Consider the following 1472-nt stretch of genomic DNA (forward strand, 5'->3'; position numbering starts at 1 on the left):
GTTTTTTCCGGTTTTATGTGCCGCCCGGCAGATCTGGCCTGCAGACTTTAGCAGAAAACTTGGCGCATGTGTTCGCACGACCGCTCCCAAAGTTTTACAAGCATATCTCCAGTAGTTGCTTCGCAATGATTTTTTTAGTGACGCCAAAAAACGCCATTTTCGCGGAAAATGGACACCTTGGACGGCCAAAATCACCACTTTTGGCCATGTTTGGCCCTGCACATCCAGGAAGCAAATGAGACTGCTCCGTATAAAAACTGCCTTAGGGGTGCTTTTATGCGCGCATTCCCGTGGTCAAGTCAGATTTTGGCTAAATACGGACGCTTCTTCTTGTTCCACTCCGGAGACGTCGACGCCACTTCCTCCTTCATCAGAGACGAGTCGTACAGATACATGAGCTTCACACTGAGCACCACCTCGTAGCGCTCAAAGTGGACACGAAACACTCCACGACGTCCCCACTCGCCGAACTCGTCCGTCTGTACCAAGCGCAACTCGTACACGTCTTCTTCAGTGTGCGCCATGTGGTCGGTCTCGTAGTCCGCGAACATTTCGGCGGTCGGCGCCATCACGTTACTGCCGAGAGGGTTCCCGTTCGGGTCCAAGTTCTCCGGTTCCAGCTCCTCCTCTGCGCCTTCCACTTCCGTGGCTCGATCTGCGTCGGCTGGCTTCAGTCTGGCGCTGCAAACGACAGCATACGTCGGCGCTTCAAGCGCTTCTGCCACACCTCCGGGACCGTGACTGCCCAAGTTTAACTCTCCGGGTACTCCGTACCCCTGTGTGTTCCACATCATGTAACCCCGTTACAAGTGGTTTCTGGGTGGTGACTATGACGGATCGAGCTCGCGCAATATCCGCATTCATCACACCGTTTGGACTGTTCGAATGGAGCCGGATGCCGTTCGGATTGAAGAATGCGCCCCAGATCTATCAACGCCTGATCGATAATGCCCTCTACGGATTCACCCGAATACCAGAACCCGAAAGAGGTGGAGCAGGGGGAAGATCATACGGAAGTGGATCCATTCAAAGCAGGATAGTCAGGGGATGCGGGACTCTATCCCGTGTTAGGACGCAGATCCTATATCGACGACATTCTGATCCCGGCGAAATCGTGGATCAGTTGTGCGAAAGAGTGACATCCCTACTGGAGGCGTGTACTAAGTGGAATCTCTCTACCAGCGTGGTGAAGAGCTATAGGGGATGCGCAAGGTGGATTACTTAAGCCATCGAGTTTCCAAGGAGGGACTGGAGGCGAATCCTAAAGACCTGTCTTCGTTAGCCGATTTGTCCTTCCCGCAGTCATTATGGGCGATGCAATCCTTCAAGGGCAGTTTGAACTACTACAGTCGGTTCATCGAGGATTACGCCCTGTTTGCCGCGGTATTGTATGAATTGAGAGAGGTAGATTTCGCTGCGATGACCACTCCAGCTGTCCGGATAAAAATCCAACAAGCTCTGGCCCGGGAGAT

General features: G+C 53.1%; 1 protein-coding gene across 1 annotated transcript; it reads right to left on the reverse strand.

The window, feature by feature from the left end:
• Window positions 1–370: 370 nt before the first annotated feature.
• On the reverse strand, window positions 371–791 carry PITG_22251 (uncharacterized protein; the record flags this gene model as incomplete). Its single annotated transcript, XM_002909867.1, has 2 exons — window positions 371–398; window positions 463–791. The coding sequence occupies 2 exons, from the start codon at window positions 789–791 to the stop codon at window positions 371–373; spliced, it is 357 nt and encodes a 118-aa protein (XP_002909913.1).
• Between the last annotated feature and the right edge of the window lie 681 nt (window positions 792–1472).

Source organism: Phytophthora infestans, genomic scaffold (genome assembly GCF_000142945.1).
Source record: "Phytophthora infestans T30-4 supercont1.1994 genomic scaffold, whole genome shotgun sequence".
In the NCBI taxonomy this organism is placed as follows: Eukaryota; Oomycota; class Peronosporomycetes; order Peronosporales; family Peronosporaceae; genus Phytophthora; species Phytophthora infestans.